The 19,191-nt window shown below is 37.6% G+C and overlaps 3 protein-coding genes across 4 annotated transcripts; 2 read left to right on the top strand and 1 right to left on the bottom strand.

The window, feature by feature from the left end:
- Positions 1,842–6,022, top strand: LOC109723505. The gene is made up of 7 exons (XM_020251893.1): positions 1,842–2,003; positions 2,147–2,187; positions 3,023–3,080; positions 3,484–3,577; positions 5,153–5,237; positions 5,307–5,372; positions 5,670–6,022. The coding sequence occupies exons 1-7, from the start codon at positions 1,895–1,897 to the stop codon at positions 5,784–5,786; spliced, it is 570 nt and encodes a 189-aa protein (XP_020107482.1). The 5' UTR covers positions 1,842–1,894; the 3' UTR covers positions 5,787–6,022.
- On the top strand, positions 9,853–10,719 carry LOC109723575 (protein indeterminate-domain 16). The gene has a single exon (XM_020252005.1). The coding sequence runs from the start codon at positions 10,020–10,022 to the stop codon at positions 10,518–10,520; it is 501 nt and encodes a 166-aa protein (XP_020107594.1). The 5' UTR covers positions 9,853–10,019; the 3' UTR covers positions 10,521–10,719.
- Positions 10,516–18,864, bottom strand: LOC109723576. 2 transcript variants are annotated; one of them, XM_020252006.1, is made up of 3 exons: positions 18,319–18,858; positions 10,779–10,879; positions 10,516–10,672 (listed from the first exon to the last, which is right to left on the bottom strand). In XM_020252006.1, the coding sequence occupies exons 1-3, from the start codon at positions 18,491–18,493 to the stop codon at positions 10,538–10,540; spliced, it is 411 nt and encodes a 136-aa protein (XP_020107595.1). In that variant the 5' UTR covers positions 18,494–18,858; the 3' UTR covers positions 10,516–10,537. The 2 variants fall into 2 exon arrangements, with proteins under 2 accessions (XP_020107595.1, XP_020107596.1); XM_020252007.1 differs by having other exon boundaries at positions 10,533–10,672; positions 10,774–10,879; positions 18,319–18,864.

Below are 19,191 nucleotides of genomic sequence, written 5' to 3'. Positions count from 1 at the left end.
GAAACCAACACTATAGTACCGAGCTCGTACTAAGATAGTATATTAACCTAATCTCTCTCTCTCTCTCTCTCCCTCTCTCTCTCCTCTCTCTCTCCTATATATATTATATATATATATATATATAATATATATATATATATGAACAGCTACATACTATCGAGTACACGAGAGCGCTCCGGCTACCAAGTTTTTTTCGATGATGCGGCTTCCAAATCGACGATCGCTCGTTAGACTTGATCTACACTATTGAAAGTATTTAGAAACTAAATTTCATAATTTTTCGATATCATTTACCTATCAAACAAGTAGTCTAAAATTGAACGGCTGAAAATAAAAATCTCATAAAAAATGATGATAAAAGATTTAAATTCAAGATCAGATATACTGATCTTACTCTAAATAGTGAAAAGAATTTTCTATAAAATTTTCATCGCATTTGGATTGTTTTACACCGTTAAACTCACAAACACACCACATCGGCCATTAAAATTGTCAATTTTGAGATTTTTTGATCACTAGTCAAATGATATCGAAAAAATCTGAAATTTAGTTTCCAAATACTTTCAATAGTGTAGATCAAGTTTAATGGAGCCGATCGTCGATTTGGAAGCCGCATCATCGAAAACAACTTAGTAGCACGGAGCGCTCCGTGCTACCGATAGCATAGTAGCTGGACTCTATATATATATATATATATATATATCGTATTTACTATTATACAGTTCAAGTACCCCAGTTTAATTAGATGTTTTGTTTGCTAGTAATTAATTTTTAAGTTATTGAAAAATATTTTTTCCCATTATTATTCGTTCAATAGGAAGTCAATATCTTTTAAACTGTGCTTTTTTTATTTTATTTTACTAAAATTTTTCATATTAGCATATAAAAGTGTGAAATAAGTTACAACAACTAAATTTTTATTTTTTTATTTTTTTTTCTTTTGTAATTGGCTATGTTATCACCTAAAACATAGTTTGGTTTAGCACAGAAAAAAAAAAAATCTGGAAATGAAGTGTTTTTTATGGAAAATCTTTTTTAAAAATTTTTTTCGTATGTTTGATTTCAAAAAAAAAAAAAAGTCTTCTTTAACAACATCTTTTTTCAGATATTATGAAACTAATAATTTTATTTTCAACAAAAATTGAAGAACAAAAACAATATTTTTTTCTTAAAATCTAAAACGAAATATTTTTAAAAATACTAGTAATTTTTTTGTTTGGAACCAAACGAGCAAAAAAAAACTAAAAAAAAAGTTTTCATGAATGGGTATGGATACCCGAAATTTTAATGGGTATGGATACCCGAAAAAGTTTTCCTCTCCACTCAATCCCCAGGGATTCCAATGGGTATGGATACCCGAAATTTTATCCGAATTCGAATCCGAACGGAGCGAATTTATTCGATACTAAACGAATATTGTTTTGAATATGAATATTAAAAACTAAAATTCGATGAATATGTTTTCATATATGAATTTTAACTATACTTTACTCGAACCCAAACCCGATCCAAATCTGAATTTATTTTATATTAAATATAATATCTATATAACAGTTTGATATTATATTTAAATTTATACTTTAAAAATTTAGATCTAATGTAGCATATTTTGAAATATTTGAAAAGAGAAATAATTATTTTGAATTTAGATTTTCGGATTTGGATTCGGATTTTAAATTTTTTGTCAGGTTCGGATTTGAATATAAATTTTTTAAAATTTGCAAGATTCGAATTCGGATTCGAATTTTGGGTTTTGAGTTGGGTTCGGGTTCGGATGTTTAAAAATCCGCCTCCAAATCCCACCCGTTAACATCCCAACCTCACCGTTAATCCCAAACTCCCCCCCTCTCTCTCTCTCTCTCTCTCTCTAAGTCTCTATCCGAAGCCCGTCGCCATGTCCTCCGCTCCGCAGGCGCCGGCGCCGGCGCCGGCGCCGGCGATGCTGACGAGGGACGAGCTCCTCCGCCTCTTCTCCCGCTTCCACTCCCTCACCTCCCAGCCCGGTCAAATCCCTTCCAGATTCCCCCCTCCCCCCACGCTCCTCTCCTCAAACCCTAACTCAAATCTCATCGTCATCATCGTCTTCTTCTTCTTCTTCTTCTTCTTCTTCTTCTTCTTCTTCTGATTCGATCTATTTTCTCTTCAGATGTGAAGAAGCGTATCGCCGACGCCGTCAAGGACAAGCAGGTGATGCATCGTTACCACCATTTTTGCGAAATAATAGATTCATTTTCGTATTTGTCTGATAAGAATTACTCTCCATAGCTCCAATTGGTTCTTCTACAGATGTTTTAAACTGATTTCAGCTGCAATATCAAGATGTCGTGAGTAGTAATTTGGGGATGATGTGTTTTGTGATTCATTTGTCAAATCACTTCCTAGAATAATGCGGTAGTAGAATTATACTAGTTTTGGGACAACGTCGTAGTAGTGTTAAACAATGTGAAAATACCGTTGTTCTGTAAAAGCTTAAGCTGTCAGAGAATGAGCTCCTTCCCATTTGGGTTCGAGATATTTTGATAATTTATATTCAATACTCTTTCTCATATCTTCGCTTGAGACATTTTGATATATTCAAGGTATATATTTAAATTAAATGGGAGGAAACATTATGATAGGCCTAAATCGTAGACTTAAATAGGAGGAAATTTAATGAGGCTAGGAGTTGAATGGAATTCAAATTTAGAATCTTCTGCTCTAATTTTATTGTGAAACAACAGTTATTCTTCAAAAGATTAAGCTATTAGAGAACAGTGCTTTAATATTGTATATTCAACAAGTTGAATCAACTAATCAGTTATTTTTTTTCATGACATGTTCAGCAGCCGCGTCATCTCTCCAATTGAAAAAGAAACTAAACTTTAATGCATTACTAGAAACAAATTGAAGCTAGATGATCTACATGATACTTCACCATAAGTCTAATGATGTAGAGCGGTGTATTTACCCTTTCAATAAATGGCTCTCATTGTTTTTTTATATTGGTTATAAATCTTTTGTTTTCGGCTTTATTCCTCTGTAGGAAGCAGTTGCTGTAACCACGGCCATTCAAGAGGAAATCTTTCATGAGATGGGTATTGGTAGGTTTGTGATTTTCAAGAATGTTTGTAACAAATTAAATTTTACTCTCCTTCATCTTTCATTCAGATGCGAACATCAACGAAGTCAGTGCATTAGATTATCAAATTGTTTTGCATCGCAAATTGAACTGTTTCATGAATTGAGTTTGCAATTTTCATTATATATTTGAATGTGAATATGGATAAGAACACGTGTACAGAATTATCTATCTTATATTATGCTTCATATTCAACCAATTTTGGGTTAAAACTACAACCTTTTACTCTACTCGTGTTTGAACCAACCGCGGAGCTCATCTGTGTATATTTTTGTACTTCAGTGTTTCATTGATTAATCCATCGACTAGTTTTAGCATCGCTAGAAAATGCCTGAATGTTACAATATCATTTTATTGCATTTCAGATCCCAGATTTGGCATTGCTTGCTTGGGAAAGGTGAACGCAGTTTATGAGAATGACATGGATCTAATGATCCAATTTTACCGATTTGTTGCCAAGTAGGTCTCTCTCTCTCTCTCTCTCTCTCTCTCTCTCTCTGTACGCGCACTCGCTTGCTCGCTTGTGTGCATGCCCGTGTATAAATCTTTTTCTAGCCTGCATTTTCCAAATTCTGCATATCTCCCACTATCTTATTATACTGCGTAATGTTGCTAATATTTGAGTTATAAAATATTTATTGTGAAGATCTTATCTCAAATTTAATATCAGTTTATATCATTGATACTATTCTATTTTGAGCATTAAAGTAGTTATAACTATTATGTTCTATTCTTTTCCAGCCTTTGGTAACTTCAGCAGTTTCACGACATGTGAGCAAATAGCAGATCTAATATCTCTAGTTGGTCATTGAAGATGAATATTTGTTATTCAACTTTTTATAGTTCTTTAGTATGCTTGTTGTGGCATCATTTTATTACATATGTTTATGACACTATGTCATTTGCGCATAACCGTGCTGATGGGAACTGTTACTGTTAAGTAGTCAATCTATGACAGCAACATAATTTGATTGTAGCATAAAAATTTGCAAGTTTTGAAACTATGAGGGCATCTACGATCTACCTCCTCAATAAAACATATATAATCACAAATGTATTTCCACTTAACTACTTTTTCAATGCTTTGATATCTAATTTACGTGCCTTTCAATTTACACTATCAGTTCAGAAATTCATGCATTTCCTGCTGCTTCTTGGCTTGGCCTTCACATCTTTACTTATTCAATGTAACCCATGAGGCCGAACTTCTTTGATGTTTCCGTCATTATTTGCTAATACTCTTTATCATTCTTTTTATTCTTAGCATCAACACACAAGTTACTATGCTGCTTTTAGAAATATGAGTTTCTAAAAAGTTGTCTAGTGTTAGCTGTCAAAATGAGAAACTAGAGCTATGGATCCTTCTTGTATACTTAATTTGCAGGTTGATGCCAGCAGATGTTTATGATTTGGTGCATCCTCGTTTTATAACTAACAACATCTAGGATTGGTTCTTAAGCTGTCACAAACTTACGAATTTTGAGTCTTTTATACAAAATAGGTTTTGCCTGGTCGCTTCCCTATTTATATTTAAAGGGGCACCGAGAACCTTGATTCATTCCAAGTAAGCCCTATCTTTCATCTCTAATTAAGTTAGCTAACAGTGAAGCTGACCCGGCACCAACGTCAGGTTACATGGCATCCATCTTGGATTACTGACATGGAGAGTTAGATTGAGTTGAGCAAATGTTGGATTGCTGACACGGAGAGTTAGATTGAGTTGAGTGATGACAAAGTTGATGTCACAGGCACACCATCTTAAGCTTAGTAAGCAATGTTATGGTGGTGTAGCAGCAGCGTGACAGCCATGTCAGCTTTGCCATCATTCCATGGAAGATGATGGAGAGGGCTTACTTGGAACACTTATTGAAGTCTCATACTGGTTTCAAGGACCAGTGATGAACTTGCCGGAAATCTCGGCGAGCAGCAGTGCAATCTACACTTTCTGATTTTCTTCTTGTCTTTTACGTATCAAAAACGTGAACTCCACGTACGCGCTATAGCTTGGCCTTTGATGCTAGTTTAGTATGACAGAGAAGAGATGGCCATTGATGAGGCCGAGCTCGAACCAGATGAGTTTGAAGATAAAATGAATGCTCAACAAAAGTTGCAAGAGCAGGTAAAACTATATACATTTCATTTTCCTTTTAGTCGCTGAAAATTAAACTTGGAAATGAATTCTTTGCAGCAACTGGAGATGTTGAAACAAATGCGGAAGTATCGGCCAGATGAACAACGTGCAGTCTTTGACATTGTATGTCTCTCTCTCTCTCTCTCTCTCTCTCTCTCTCTCTCATGAGAATTTCAAATGGATAATATGAACATCCATTGAAAGCTTCTTACACAGTGATGAGAATTTCTAATGGATAACATGAAAATCCATTGAAAGCTTCTTACACAGTGATTTTGAATATGGAAATCGAGTCGGTGCATCTATTAGGGTTGGAAGATCTTACTTGAGCACTCTGCAGCTCAAGCAATATTTCGGCATCATCTTAACAATGCAGTGTTGAAGCGAATAAATTTTTTTTTTCTAAAATTCTTGATGCAGCTGCACAAACTGTTGGAAGAATCTAATTTTGAGAGCCCTGCAGTGATTCTCACACCTGAACAGATTCAAGAGATTGTTAGAAGAAGACGAGCATCATCTCCCGACGCATCCAAATGAATGCCTTTTCAGGCTTCCTTCCTCATCCATGTTAGTTGCATAACCGCGATTACTTAAGTGTTAAAGGTTGGTTTTGGTTGACCCAACTGTATCTGGGTGCCGCTTAGCACTTCAATGTTGTAAGAGCATACCATCTTAGCTTCCATTGTTGTAATACTGCTACTTCTTCGTCTCAGTTTGTTCCTTATAAACAAGTGTTGAATAGAAGCCAAATTAAATCTATTTTGTTTTTCAAATTTTGAACATCTAGTAGCTAGATCCTAGGATCCATCTTTCTGGGCCGACCGACGACGTGGGCCCCACTATTGGACTGCCACTGCATAAGACAATGGCCCATCCAAGACGAAGCCCACTATGCGAAAACTTCTGGCACTCTCCATGATGAGTCCGAACCGGGTTGATATCGACAGCCTATCGGCCTCCGTCATAAAAGTCAGTCGGTCGAACAGCTGTCTCTGAGCCGTCGGATAGCCTCGTACGTACGCGCGAGTATGCGTGTGTACCACAGTGCAGGAGTGGAACAGGGTAGTGAAGGACCACAACAAGGAGAAGCTCAAATGGGGCTGGTTCTACATCAACAGGTTATGGGTAACAATTCAATTACTCTGTAAAGTTAAAGTGTTGAAGGGAGAGGGGGTGGGGACCAAGACATTTTATTTGAATTGCACTGACTCTTAGTAGTTAGTGGGAGACCATGATGCATAAATCATTGTCCAAAAGGGAGAGCCTTTCTTTCACTTACCCCACATCAATCTGCCCTCTCCTCCTTGTTTTGGGACTTAAGAAAGGGAGGGGTAATTTCACTCTGGTCCTTCAATTTTCAAGTTCCGCGTTTTACATCGCCAGCTGTTCGAATTGTTTCGCTTCGGTCTCTGCTTGCAACATACGCATTCGTTCACCGTTGCCCCACACAACCATTAGCTTTCCGTCCAATCTCATCTCATGTTTCAATTCAAATCGTTGATTGTGCTGCAGCTCTTTCTCTGTCCAAAATTTGAGTGCATGGACTGATCACATAAGACGAATGAATTGTTGCTGAACCTACGGTGCATGCATGTGTCGATGCACACTAGGTGGTATTTTGAATACCTAAAGTAACAATTCGACGACAGAAGTGAGTGAAACTTAATGTAAAAGTAGGGGACTAGTAGTGAAAATTTATACCAAAGGGAGAGGATGAGCCAAAGGCAAGAGCCTAAACATAGTGGTGGGCTTCCCCCCCTCTCTCTCTCTCTCTCTCTCTCTCTCTCTCTCTCTCTCCTCACACATGCTTCATGTCTCCCCTGCTGTAAGCAGCTTTCCCTCACTGAAAAGCTACTAACCAACAACCCCTTTGGGAGAGAGATTGGGGTGATGAAATGCTTGAGGAATCAAAGTAGGGAGGGATCCAGCAGCTTTATTTTCCTCCCCTTTATTTGTGATGTGATGATTTCATGGTGGTGGTGTAGTAGTAATCACAATCACATTAACCTTTTTCTTTTGTAACCATGTTATGTACAAATTGGATATCTCAAATCTTGAGGAATAGATCAATCATGGGCTACTAGGGCTGTCGATGGACCCCGTTAGCCGATCGATTTGAATCTGACCCAAATCGTACGATAATTTGATTTATCCTGATATGAGTTTGATATTTCGACGATCGAAAGCGATATATGTGCATATTTATTGCATATTGTTCTACATAATTATGAATAATTATTAAGTGCTTGAGCATTTCATCAATCTTAAGAAAGAATGGTATGATCATATTATTGCCTTAGATTATCCCTTCCTACTAATGAACACAGGAGATTGATGTGATCGAGCAAGTAGTCTACTCAAGCATTCAATTTTCAAGTACATACCTATCTTGACAAAAACAGTTGCAAAATCATGTAACAAATGAATGAGTGTTTATTAGATTAGTACACCATCTCTTTATCAAGAATAGAAAGTTCAATCAACTCCCTCGCATACTGTTGCAGACATATATATATATATATATATATATATATATAGTTGAGCTGGAATGTTATCAGTAGCAACCGGGCTCCGTTACCACCCATTTGTTTTTAATGATGGAGCCTTCGAATCGACGATCGGCACCGTTAAACATGATCTATACCACTTGAAGTATCTAGAAACCAAATTTCAAATCTTTTCGATATCATTGACCTAATTATCAAAGAATTTCAAAATTTATAATTTTAATGGTAGATATCATGTGTTTTCATGTTTAACGGTGTAAAGCTATCCAAATCAATTGAATTTTGGTTAGAAAATTCTTTAAACTATTTAGAACAAGATCTATACTCTCGATCATGATTATAAAATTCCTATCATCACTTTTTAGTGGATATTCATTTGCAGCCGTTCCTTTTTATGCCCATTTGATGGACAAGAGAACAATATCGGAAAAATAAGAAATTTGATTTCTAGATATTTCAAGTGGTATAGATTATGTTCAACGGTACCGATCATCGATTTGGAGGCTCCATCATCGAAAACAAATGGGTGGCAACGGAGCCCGTTTGCTACCGATAGTATTCCAGCTCAACTCTCTCTCTCTCTCTCTCTCACTCTCTCTCTCTCTCTCATATATATATATATATATATATATATATATATATATATATATATAGTTGAGGTAGAATACTTGTAAAAGTATTATGTGAGTAGTGCTTTTAAGTTTTTAGCCATTGGATGGACAGATGTGAGGTTGAGATGATGGTGGTAGATGGTGGTAGATGGTGGTAGGTGGAATAGTATTTGATCGCATCATGGGGGTAATACTTGTAAAAGTATTCTAGCTCAATTCTATATATATATATATATATATATACACCTGTTTGGTCCAGTTTCTATAATAACTTATCTAACTTTTTTTTCTTTTTTTTTCCCGAGGGAATGGTAATATGCTGCCGATTCGTTGATCATTTTAGAAATTGAACTTAGTTAGAAATATAAACTAGGTGTTGAACTTAAGACTTTAGGCATCAATCATAAAGTTCTTTACTACTTGCTCTAGAGATGATCGGTAACAACTATTCTATTTGAGAAGCAAAAGTTACATATTAAGCACATAAAAGTATAAAGCTTTTGGTTAGTTGGAGAGAAAGCTAAAGTCAACTTTTGATCTGAAAAAAAAAAAAAAAAAAAAAAAAAAAAAAAACTCTACTTGATGAAGTTGGATTATCACGTAAACTAGTATTCTGGCTTCAATATGTCCACATTTTGGTCTAACTTGCATAACAACTTCTAAACTTAAGAAGAATAACTCATATATTTAGACGGCAAAAAATATATAACTGTTGGTTAGAACAAAAGGCTAAAATAAATGTTTGGTCCAAAATATAGAAGCTTCCAAACTTATACAACGGGTTCCAACTTCATCAAGTAGCAGTGGCGAAAGTTTTATTTGAATAATCATCGGAGCTTCTTCAAACAGCCATACTGAAATAGCAATCCTCCAAAAAATTATATATACAACAGATTTGGGACAATAAAAAAGCAAAAATTATGTGAAGAACCCCAGAAACTTCCTAAGTAGCATACCTTGTTATCATCATAACAAACATGAGGAAACAAAACAGTAAGCTCTAGATGAGTTTTGACTCCATGAATATGAAGAATGTTAGCCTCCTCCGTACGGGGGCAGACAACCTAGGCCTACCAAGAAAAGCTCCACACCAACCCTCCCATTCAAACTCTATTTTTTTTTTCTTTTTTTCACTTTTTTTTTTTTAAAAAATTATTTTTATTTTTATTTTTATTTTTTTTTATATTTTTGGGGATGTAACATGTAACTCCACTCCAACTCGTGCACGTGCCAACGCAATCATTTCACTCTTTACTATTGCCAACCCATAAAGAGCCAAAGAACTATAGAACGTGCACACAAAAGCAAAGCAAAGCAAAGCTAAGCAAAGAGAAATCTCTCCCCAAAAACCATATGAAAAAAAAAAGATTCCATTCATTTGTTTGGTTCATCAATTTGATTTGAAACCTTTTTTCAAAAGAGAGATTCGTGGTTTTACCATATCAAATGAGTGCAACAAAGTGTTCATCACTTCGACAAAGATTCACCCCCTAGGTCAAAGCAGGGGCATTATGGTAAATTAACCACCACAGGTAAACCAAGTAAAATATATATAAAGAGAGAGAGAGAGAGAGACATGAAAAACCCCATAGTAACACAACTCGTAACAAAGAATTTCAACTTCCTCCTCTCAGTTTCCTCAAAAACTTTCTATGGAAGAAGAGGAGAGTGGAAGTGAACTCCAATTACTACTACTACCCAAACCCTCAATTGAATTTCCGAACAACACGCCCGTCCCTGAGGCGAAAACCGACGACGACGCTACTGACCATCCCCAGCTCGATCTGAGCCTCTCGATCAGCGTCGGACAGAAGCCGCAACCGCAACTGCAACCGCAACCGCAACCGCAACCGCCACCTTTGCATGAGAAGCCTAGAATCGGCGAGAGAAGTGTTCAAGCGCTTAGGCAGCAGACGGCGGAGCAAATAAGGCTCGCGTCGGCCGAGAAGGCGTATGCCGAGAGGGTGCGGGAGCTCACGCGGAGGGAGCTGGAGTTGGCGGAGAAGGAGTTCGCGCGAGCGAGGGCGGTGTGGGAGAGGGCGCGGGAGGAGGTCGAGCGGGTGGAGAGGATGAAGGAGATGTCGACGCGGAGGGTCGGCCCCGCTTGCCTGGAGATCACCTGCCACTCATGCAGGCAGAGGTTCTGTCCTTAGGAGAAATTTGGAGGTCTCTATTTTTGTTCTCCTTTTGTGCTGTTGTTCTTTTTACAGTTTTCTATTTGAAACTCATATGTTCCTCGAAAACCATGTTGTCGAATTTGAGAAAGAAAAATTATTCTCTGCTCTTCTGTACCTCTCTGTTCTTGCTTTTGAGTGATGAAAAACAAAGAATAACAACATTGGAAATTGTAAACGGGCTTTTCAGTGTGAAAGTAAAACAGAATAACCGGCTTAGATGTGGAGTTACCTTACAGTGGACAGCATCCTTAGAACTGTATTAATGTAGCTCATAGAGAGAAAATCATCTTCACTAGAAAATTGCGGAGTTGCTGGAGAATTCTCTGCATGTTTTCCTGCAAAAGATGCCACAAAGATAATTTTGAATAGAATCGAATAGATTATCACATCCGATAAGGGAAAAGAACAAAATGAAACCTACTTCGAGAAGCCTTCAAAAGCTAATCTCATGCATCTTCTAATTTACGGTTACGTGTCTCTTTGACAATTATTGGAGTAAAAACATGGACAGTTACAAAGAAATCCAGAGAAAAATAAAGAACAGAGATTGAATATCACACTGCGCGGAAGCGATTCTTCTTTTTTCTTCTCTAATTACCAAATTCTAAGTTAATAAGATCTGAAATTGAATTGATATCCAACAATCATGTTCAAGAGATTATTGAACTTCAAATCTCTATTATATGATGGATATATAATCTCTTCCAGAGTCTTTCTCCTGCCACAAAGTGAGTGCTGGAATTAACTATCATTTCTTGACGAAAGCAGGAATCAGCTATTTCAACACAATAATCAGACCAAACATGCTAATGTAGATAATTGAACACTAATTAAGATCCTAAATGAGACAGTTTGAATGTCAGAACAAATTATCAAGTGATAATTTGTGTGTTCTGAAGGTATTTTTCTAGCTACAACATAGGAGCTTTTTCTCCACTGCAAGGTCCTCATAGTGAGGATTTTTCAAAATAATGTGTTTCACCTATGAAGTGATTTTATCGCATTCCGAGGCATACACACTGCATGGCTGTAGATATCCCTTCATACTTCCAATCAACCATTTCTCAAGTCCCTCGAGGAAGCAGAGAAAGATGTATTGACCATGATATTTACACATCCAAACAGGAGTTTTCATGATTGCAACCTAGGCGATTAATTCTAGGTTGTTCTTCAAAATCTTAAGCTACCAGAGAACGGTGCTTTTACTATTTATATTTGACACTCTTCCTTACATCTAGGCTTAAAACTCATTAATAGGCTCAAGACGTGGGCATGAATTAAATGAGAGAATTAAATAACGCTAAGAGCCTAGCAGGACTTAAACTCAGAACCTTTTGCTCTGATGTCCTGTTGAATAATATGAAACGATCGTTATTCTCCAAGAGCCTAAACTACCAAAGAGCGATGATTTTAATATTTATATTCAACAGAAAGATCCACATGATCATATGTTTTTGATGTTACATTCCACCTGCAAGGCAATTTATTATATTCCAAGAGAATCGCGCATAGCACACAGCTGTAGACACCCGTTCAAACGCCCTGTCAACCAATTAGCACTTGCCACTTTAATAGACAAAAGAGATGTGCTGAACTAGACGTTCATGAACCCAAACAAATCCAGTATTTCTAATAACTGGGCATATGCAGCTTTAAGCTTTGGGAGCCTCATTTTAAAATGAGGCATACTAGGCCCATGCATACAGCGGCTCTGACTAGACTGGACTGTTGTAGTGTTGTCTGTAGGAATATTGACAAGATTCACTTCAATTTGATTTGGAAATACAATACGCTGAAGAGCAAAAATTGGCTATTGAATTAAGAAAACATATGCAGCCAAGAAAGCATACGATTAAGAAATTACACGAACCATGTAATGGTGTCATTGAAATAGACCCTCCACAGCAACCTGTGGTCACCTCAAATCCGGTATTTGTAATAGTTCGAGATATTCTTTGCCCTATAGCTGCGATCTCGCCAAGCATAGCCTATTCTAGTTCTAGCACCGGAAGAGCAATTCCAGAGGAAGATAAAATCTATGAACATCAACTAAAAGAAAAAACTAACATTAACCTCGGAAAAATTATACAGAAAATCCATCATTGTTTTCATGAAAGTATGGTTGGGTCTCAAATGTTCGATCAATGCAGAAATTTCAAGTCTAATTTCGGAAAATTTAACAAGCTATGCTGACCTACCATAATAAAGCACCCAAGAGAGTCACTGTGGCAGTTGATGTCACCACAAAGCCGTGAAGAACAGTTTTATTTTAATATTTTTTATTGTATCCTCTGTTATGCAAACTGAATATTTGAATCCTAATTTATTCACTTCACTTTTGCTTTTTTTTCCTCCTTCGAATAACTTCCTCCCTTTATACAAATTGAAGATTAAAATCCAAACTCATCTACTTTTTTTCTTTTAGTCTGAAAGAATACCCACTGCAAACAAAGCAGACTATCCTGTGCGCATTGTATATACCAAGAGGTAATGAGCTAGTATTACAGCCATACTACACCATCCATTCACATCTTATTTCCCGTTAATTAAACACTATCTACAACAACAATCCGACCATAGCTCCCTACATACTCTAGTATTTTTACCACCTCATCTTGCCCACATTTCCGTACCAATTCAGAGAAATCTAACACAGCCAAATTATTCTCTCCCCTGACTGCTCTCTTGAACTATGATAACCAACTTTGTCGAGAAAACTTTTCATCCTCAACATTCAATACAACTATGACTGTCTCTTATTTCAATTTACTTGCAATTCTTATATCTTAGTCTCTTCAAAGTACTGCAAACCATGATTGCCGCCTCTTCTGTCACTCCTCTGTGCCTTGGTCATAACACTCTTTTCCTTCAATGCCGCCACCTTTCCGCAAACTACTCTCATGTAACACACACTTGGCACTATGTTCCCTGAATCTTTTGACACAATATCATCCCACTCCCTACAGTTTAGCCTACTCGAATGCAAACAATAATTCCATCATGTCTCTCTTGGCACTTTCATTTCACCTAAAACAACCCCACCTTTACTCCTCTTATCAGCCAGCAACCATTATTGTTGCCACCTACTCTTTGGTACCATAAGTTCCTCTTCTCTGGCCCACCCGATTTGCTATTATTGATATGTGAAAGCAACAGAAAACCAGAAACACCATGCTTAATGAGTGATCACATGAAATCCTCACTTACTATCCTGTTGTGTTAACACTAGGGGTTTGCAAAAGTATACAAGCAATTGTTAAGATGGTATTAGAAACCAAGCAGGTATATCCACATGTTTCTGGACTTCAAGCGGAATGCGAGAAGGCTATGCAATCTGTTCTCTAACTAAACACTCTACATTGTTACTGCAAGACAAGGAGGGTTTCTCTGCAATTAATCATACATCTACAAAATTTTGCTGATTGGCATAAAAGCAACCTAATTTGAGGGCTTGTAAATTTACAAGTTGATGAAGCAGACAAGAGGCTACATCCTACAGTTGAATACGCGTAGATACAGACATTATTATGTGGGAATGCGCTGTATCTAACATCCAGTTTACATTCTGGTATATTAATTTTCTAGATGTTATGTAAACTTTACTGCAATGCACCGTTCTTCATTTTATGAACTAAAAATATCTCTAGGGTAGAAAATAGTTTGATATGCAAACTTCTTGTAAAGTTTACCTAAAATTGTATTGTTTTAGTGAAACAATAGTTTGTGTCAAGGTATACAGAAAGAAAAAAGTTACCAGTGCAGAAATTCTTCAACCTGATGGATCCAATAAAAACAAAAAGGTCAAAAATAGACAAATATAAAGTGCTTGTGTGGCTGCTAGAATAATTTCTCTACATGAAAAGTAGGAGGAGGCTGGTTGTTTGCAAGAGGCAATGCAACTTCTGCAGCTCAAATAGCAGAAGTGCTAGTTTGAAACTTCTGCTTCTAGCTACGCTAGATAGCAACTTAGGAACTTCCAATATTATTTCTTATTTGAACATAATTACTCGTGCGGTAACTCTGCAGAAGCTCCAAACAAGCAAACACGGCTCAGCATTTTCAAAACCTCAAATCAACAGATTCAGTAAAGGGCACAATGAAATAGAGTGTAAAGGTTCGATTGTGCGTAATCTTGTTAATTATTGGGCGGCAACGAGAGTTTTTGATCGAGATATTAATTGTCCCTTACCTTTGCATAAAAATAGCACCTTTAAACAGTTGGGAATTCGGTACTCGCACCGATACCGGATTTTGTGAATCCGCAACCCGCTCCGATACCGATTGCTGTTGATCCGGTACCGATTATTGAGATTCCGCAACGGAAGCGTCGAATCGGATTTTTACTATAAACCCGTTTCCTCAGCAGACGTTGATATAATCACAAAAGAGAAAAAAACTAAAATAGAAAATATATGGATAAAATAAGATTCATTAAATAAGAGAAGATTACACCCGACTCCTTTTCTGCATAGAGTAGCTACAACTCGAGCCTTCTTTCTGAATCTCTCTTACCCTTCTATCGTCTTCTATAAACCCACAAAGAAGACAACTCTCTCCTTTTCTCTCTCACATGCACCCATGCACTAGGGGCATGCAACCATTACTTTCTCTCTCTTGGTACGGTTTCACCCAAGAAGGCACTCTCTCTCACCGTACTCTCTACTCCAAAAGCATCCCAAAGAGTGCTTTTTTAATGCATCCTCTAAAACGTACGCGAATCCTAGTCCAATTAGGATTCCTACTCCAATTAACATTTAAATCTATATTTATTTTATCTCCAATTGATTTAAATATTTATCCTAATCTAGTTAGATTCATACTCTAATTAATATTTAAATCTTAATTTATCTCCAATAGATTTAAATATTAATCCTTATCCAACTAGAATTAATCTACAAATCTAACCAAATCCTAACATTCTCCACCTTGGTTGAATTTGTAGTTTTCAACCGCTGCGTCGAGCTCACCATGCAAGCTCTATCTTGAGCTTGTCTCCTTCGCTCGATGTCACCGCATCCGCCGCTCTGCCTCGAGCGACTACACCTCCGCGAACTTTTGGAACCCAAACCGCCTTCACTCTCATTCTGACTGTACTTCCGCTCAGAACGTATAAGTTCCCACGCTTGTTCACCTCGCACACAATCCGATCTCGCTTTCGGACTCTCATAGCTCCACCTGAAGCTGAAAAATCGCAACCCTTCGAATCCAACACCCTTAATGAGATCAAATTTCGCTTCAAACCAGGAACGTGCCGCACACTTGTCAGCGTACTCACGGCCCCATTATGCATTCGAATCTTCACCGTGCCGACTCCCAAAACTTTGCACGCCGTCCTGTTCCCGATCAGAGCCCTTCCACCCTTAATTGCCTTATAGGTGTCAAAAGACTTCTTCTCCGGGTATACGTGAAAGGAACACACCGAATCGAGAACCCACGTATCATCCGAAATTTTAGCACCTCTGGTCGTCACATATAGTACATCAGAATCGATCGTCTCCGATTTTGCCGCCTGCGCTGTCGCTCATACCGTCTCATCCTGCTTCACGATAGTTTTCTCCTTCTGTCGCTTTAACTCCTTCAGATCATTCTGAAGTTTTCGACAATTGCACTTTATAATATGCCATTTCCTATGACAGTAAAAGCACTCCACCTCGGATAACGGCTTCTTCTGTCAATCTCCGATCGCCGATGTTGTCACCTTCTTCTTCGCACTCACCACCAACCATACATCCCAACTTTGCGTGCCGAACTCCCGAGTCATCTTCCGCATCTCATTCAAAAGAAGTGCCGCCGTGACCGCCTCCACTCATATGGTCTCCTTACCATAAAGCAACGTGGTCACCAAATGCTGATATGTCGTTGGTAGCGAAGATAGTAAAATCAGCGCCTTATCTTCGTCATCCAGATTGACTCCGATGCTAGTCAACTAGGCCACCATCTTGTTGAACTCGTTCAGATGTTCGTGTAGGCTCGCCGCTTCCTGCATCTGCCGTAAACAGTCGCTGCTTCAAATACAATATGTTCGTCAGGGACTTGGTCATGTACAGATCTTCTAATTTCTTCTACAACTTCGCCGGGGTCGTCTCGCTGGCTACATTGTAAAGAACCTCATCTACTAATAATAGATGAAGCGTACTCAACGCTTTCCACTCCATCTTCGTCCATTCCACATCCGTGACCTCCGCCAGCTTCGCCTCCTTCCCGCTCAACGTTTCATCCAATTCTTGTTGTACGAGGATCGCCCGTACTTTAATCTACCACAATTTGAAATTGTTCTTGCCGTCAAACTTCTTGATTTGAATTTCGTAGTCATCTCCGTCGATCTCTCCCACAAATCAATAACCTTCGGCTCTGATACCAATTGTTGGGAATCCGATACTCGCGCTAGTACTGGATTTTGTGAATCCGCAACCCGCTCTGATACCGACTGCTGTTGATCCGGTACCGATTGTTGGGATTCCGCAACGGAAGCGTCGAATCTAGTTTTTACCATAAACTCATCTCCTCAGCAGAAGCTGATATAATCACAAGAAACTATGCGGATAAAATAAGATTAATTAAATAAGAGAAGATTACACCCGACTCCTCTTCTGCATAGAGTAGCTACAACCCGAGCCGTTTTTCTGAATCTCTCCTACCGTTAGCTCGTCTTCTATAAACCCACAAAGAAGACAACTTTCTTTTTTTCTCTCTCACATGCACCCATGCACTAGATGCATGCAACCATTATTTTCTCTCTCCTGGTACGGTTTCACCCAAGAAGGTACTCTCTCTTACCGTACTCTCTACTTCAAAAGCATCCCAAAGAGTGCTTTTATAATGCATTCTCTAAAACGTACGTAAATCCTAGTTCAATTAGGATTTCTACTCTAATTAACATTTAAATCTATATTTATTTTATCTCCAATAGATTTAAATATTTATCTTAATCTAGTTGGATTCATACTCTAATTAATATTTAAATCTTAATTTAACTCCAATAGATTTAAATATTAATCATTATCCAACTAGAATTAATATACAAATCTAACCAAATCCTAACATAAACTTAACCTATGCTGAAAAAACAGTATTTTATAACTTGTTTCCTAGTCTATGCCTTCTTTTTTTTTTCCTTTTTTTGAGAGATAGGTAGCAAGCTACCCGCTTCATTTATTTCATTTAGAAATAAACTTAGCTAGAAATGTGAATCAACTAGGATTCGAACTTGGAACCTCGGGTACCAACCACCAAATCCTTTGCCACTTGCTCTAGGGACAGTCGGTACCTAGTCGATGCCTTCGAATCCCCATTATGGAGGACTCTTTGGAACGAGAGGTATCGAATAATCATCTCCGATTCTCATCTACCTTAACCATTTGACATCAGGTATCGAATAATCATCTCCGATTCTCATCTACCTTAACCATTTGACATCATTAATTCTTCTCAACAACCAACAAACATCAAAATTCTAAGCTATTATAGCTCTAATTTCTTGTTTTCTCTTTTTCTTCTTCTTCTTTTTTTTTTTTTTTTTTTTTTTTTTACATGTAATCTCTCTTCCTACTCTCATTTTTTGCGGCATTTTTACCTATACTTACCACAAAATGGAAAAGAAAAGATCAAAAAAAAAAATCCATTGTTTCTAACCTCCTAATAATATACATCAATACGAATTCTTGCACAAGAACACCATAAATATATCAAATTCTTGCCAAACTAGTCCAAATCAATAATAAAAAAAAAGCATATACCAAAAATTAGCATGAAAAAACAAAAATCGAATCATTACCAGGGCGATTCAAATAAGCGAGAAGATACGGCTTGATCGAAACCTCAAAGCGATCGAAATCGACGAAAAAGACCGAGAAAAGAGGATTAGGGCTTAGGGTTTCGGTGGGAACCGTATACGGATTTTGACGAGCTAGGGTTTCGTCGTGAGAAAAGACTGCGTGCGCCCGGCGCATCCGTACCCCCGGTGCGCCGCGCTCGGAGAACCATCCATCTCATCTCATACTTCAACCCCCGCCGTTCGATTGCCATCAGAGTTTCTTCTGATTTTGGAGCACGGACGGGATTGGAGCATGAGATGGGACGGACAAATTTGCGGCGCGCGGTGCACCGGGTGTACGGGTGCACCGGGTGCAGGCAACGGTTTCTCTCCCTCCTCCGCAACTTCGCCGGTCTTCTTCGTCCGCGTTATGGCGTCGGCTAATCGGCGGTAGCCTCTGTTTGGTAAAGTCCTAAAAATAAATAAATAAAAAAATAAAGGATAAAATGTATATTTGGTCCTCACCCAATGAGTTGGTGACACTTTGGTCCTCAAATTTTTAATTTGCTATATTTTTTTTGCTTGTTTTTTTTTTTTAATTATTGCACTTAAATCCCAGAGTTCAATTTAGTAAATGTTAATATTTTTGTCGATCATGCAATAATATAGCATCTTAGTTATTGCCAAGCCATTAATCACAATATTATCTTACCACTGATAAATCAGTAATGCATCACCGTTAAGTTTATTTAATCAGATCGGGGGATTTAATTTTAATAATAATTTAAAATATCTATGTCGAGAATTATAGTAAATTAAAATTTACGGATCTAGGTGTCATGTGCTTCCTAGTTTACGGACCAGGGGTGTAATTTAATCAAATTTAAAAAATTG

This window comes from Ananas comosus, linkage group 17 (assembly GCF_001540865.1).
Source record: "Ananas comosus cultivar F153 linkage group 17, ASM154086v1, whole genome shotgun sequence".
Lineage (NCBI taxonomy): Eukaryota > Viridiplantae > Streptophyta > Magnoliopsida > Poales > Bromeliaceae > Ananas > Ananas comosus.
The sequence above is the reverse complement of the archived record's forward strand: the minus strand, read 5'-3'. Positions and strand labels throughout refer to the sequence as shown.

Excerpts from the sequence above, each read along its gene's own strand:
- LOC109723505 (XM_020251893.1), top strand. The coding sequence starts at position 1,895 with ATGTCCTCCGCTCCGCAGGCGCCGGCGCCGGCGCCGGCGCCGGCGATG. Across the intron at positions 3,578-5,152 it reads TTTTACCGATTTGTTGCCAA|AGAAGAGATGGCCATTGATG; the intron begins GTAGGTCTCTCT and ends TTAGTATGACAG. Across the intron at positions 5,373-5,669 it reads AACGTGCAGTCTTTGACATT|CTGCACAAACTGTTGGAAGA; the intron begins GTATGTCTCTCT and ends TTCTTGATGCAG.
- LOC109723575 (XM_020252005.1), top strand. The coding sequence starts at position 10,020 with ATGGAAGAAGAGGAGAGTGGAAGTGAACTCCAATTACTACTACTACCC.
- LOC109723576 (XM_020252006.1), bottom strand. The coding sequence starts at position 18,493 with ATGCGCCGGGCGCACGCAGTCTTTTCTCACGACGAAACCCTAGCTCGT. Across the intron at positions 10,880-18,318 it reads CGCTTATTTGAATCGCCCTG|GAAAACATGCAGAGAATTCT; the intron begins GTAATGATTCGA and ends CATCTTTTGCAG. Across the intron at positions 10,673-10,778 it reads TTCTAAGGATGCTGTCCACT|CAAGAACAGAGAGGTACAGA; the intron begins GTAAGGTAACTC and ends ATCACTCAAAAG.